Raw genomic sequence first — 2,500 nt, forward strand, 5'->3', positions numbered from 1 at the left:
TCAGAACCTTCTCAGACGATGTTGTGTGTGTGTGTGTGTGTGTGTGTGTGAGACATGAGGTGGGAATGTATATTATACAAACAAAATCACACACGTGTGTGTGTGTGTGTGTGTGGTAGGTACCAACAGTTACCGTGTGTGTGTGTGTGTGTGTGTGTGTGTGTGGTACATGGAACACGGAACACAGAGCTGGTTCTGGTTCCGGTTCCGGGTTCGGGTTCCTTCCTGGACTCTCTCTGTTCCCATGGCGACGTCACACACGCTGTCACGCAGAATCACACGACCGGCCCCCGAAGAGGTGAGAGGACTGTTTCCATGACGACGTCGGATCGCAGACAAACAGAGGGATTGTGGTGGTGGTGGTGGTGGTGGTGGTGGTGGTGGTGGTGGGGGCGATGGGGGGTGGTGGTGGGGGAGGGGTGATGGGGAGGTGGGGGTTGGTGGGTCTCCCAAAAACAAGTGAGTGAGTCTGTGGTTTGGTCACCTCAACCCCCCCCGCCCACCACCATACACACCCGTAGAGCCCCCGGAGGGCCTAGGGGGGGGTCAGGTGGGAGGGGTGGGGGGGTGAGTCTCCGTCACTGATGCTACAAACCTGCAGGACATAAAACAAAGAAACAAAGTGTCAGTGAAGGCGACATCCCTGAACAGCAGATCATCAAAAACACTTGAAGCTAACAGCTAACAGCTAATAATTCCAAGAGTGAAAACAAAACACGGTGCAGCAGCTTTCAGTCACGCTGCCGCATGCTCCTGGAACAAACTCCCTGAAGAAATCAAACCTGAACATGTATTTATTTAAATCTAAACAGCTAAAAAACATTCATGTTTTTTTTTGCAGCAGTTATGATTAAACACAAACACTTCTATCAATGTATTTTATCCATGAACTATTATCTTATTAAATGTTTTATTATCTATTTACTTTTTATATTTGAATTTTATTCATTGTCATTTTTATTTTCTTACTATGCTCCTCTTGCTGTGTTTTTTTTATAATGTATGTAAAGCTCTTTGAATTTCCCCTGTTGTATGAAATGAGCTGTACACATGAACCTGCCTTGCCTTGTACCTGTCCTCCGATTTCTACCTCAACCAGCCTCCCCTGATAAGAATGTGTGTCTCTGGGTGAGGGCTGGGAGGCTAGGAAGCGTGACAGTTTAGGACCACGGAGGACAACATCTGCCTAGTCTGTTGCTCTACTTCATTCAGGGAGAGGGAGAGAGAGAAAGGTAAACAAGACAGGATAGAGAGAGAGAGAGAGAGAGAGAGAGAGAGAGAGAGAGAGGGAGAGAGAGTGAAGGAGAGAGAGAGAGAAGAGAGAGGGAGAGAGAGGGAGGGAGGGAGAGAGAGAGAAGAGAGAGAGAGAGAGGGAGAGAGAGAGGAAGAGAGAGGGAGAGAGGGAGAGAGAGAAGAGAGGCAACAGTCATAGCCAGACTGACCAATCAGATAAAGGTAGGTACTCATGACAGATCTGTGTGATGGGCCAATCAGATAAGACCCACGCTCTATACACAAAAACACACACACACACACACACACACACACACACAGGGTCCCAAACACAACCTCCCATCACCACCACTCTGTCCTTTGTCACCTGGCCACCAGCATACTTCTAGTCTACGTCCCTCTCACCTCTCTCTCTCCTTCCCTCCCTCCCTCCCTCTCTCCCCCACCATCCATCTCTCTCTCTCTCTCCCTTGGTTCCAGCAGACCCACCTATCTCCATCTCCCCCCTCCCCCCTCCCCTCCATCCCCATCGTGCCCCTGGTCCCCCACCCACCCACCTCAGTTAAGCACTTTGATAGCTGCATTTTCTTGTATGAAAGGTGCTATATACATAAAGCTTTACTTACTTACTTACTTACTCAGTTCTGGAACCAGCTGATGACATAGGAGCAGATCCCGTGGAAGCTCTTCCAGCAGTACTCCTGCGCCAGGCGGGTGGCCTTCTGCTCCCCCTGCTCCGTGGGCCTGGGGGGGGACGTCTTCCCTGGCTTGGCCGGGCCTCCGACGGGCTTCCTGGCAGCGGACCCCTTCCCTGGCTGCTGGGGCTTGGCGGGCTGGGGTCTGGCGGGCTTGGGGGTGACCGCCGGCTTGTTCTGGGAGGGGACGGCGGGCTTGTTGTTCTGGGCCGGGACGACAGGTTTGTTCTGGGAGGGGACGGCAGGTTTGCTCTGGGCAGGGACGACCGCGGGCTTGCTCTGGGAGGGGGTGACCACCGCGGGCTTGCTCTGGGAGGGGGTGACCACCGCGGGCTTGCTCTGGGAGGGGGTGACCACCGCGGGCTTGCTCTGGGCAGGGACGACCGGCACCGCCGCGGGCTTGCCGGGCTTGGAGGCGGAGGAGGGCTTGGGGGTGACGGCGCCGCCGCTGGGCTTGGGCCAGGCGGCCAGGAAGGTCATGTGAGCCTCGTCGGACGCCTGCTTGCACATGAGCGGCCGGTAGACCCTGGGGCCCTGGCAGGCGTGCGCCGACTTCCTCATCTCCCACATGA

At 54.4% G+C, this 2,500-nt stretch overlaps 1 protein-coding gene across 1 annotated transcript in view; it reads right to left on the reverse strand.

Moving 5' to 3' along the window:
- Positions 1-1,871: 1,871 nt before the first annotated feature.
- fgfbp2b (fibroblast growth factor binding protein 2b) overlaps positions 1,872-2,500 on the reverse strand; it is a gene marked incomplete at both ends in the record, with an annotated part of 1,023 nt that continues 394 nt past the window's right edge. The window contains one exon of the mRNA XM_080526273.1: positions 1,872-2,500. This exon is cut by the window's right edge and continues 394 nt beyond it. Coding sequence (XP_080382399.1) covers positions 1,872-2,500 — 629 coding nt within the window.

The sequence above is a fragment of the Nansenia antarctica genome (assembly GCF_963989245.1).
Source record: "Nansenia antarctica genome assembly, chromosome: 3".
In the NCBI taxonomy this organism is placed as follows: Eukaryota; Metazoa; Chordata; class Actinopteri; order Argentiniformes; family Microstomatidae; genus Nansenia; species Nansenia antarctica.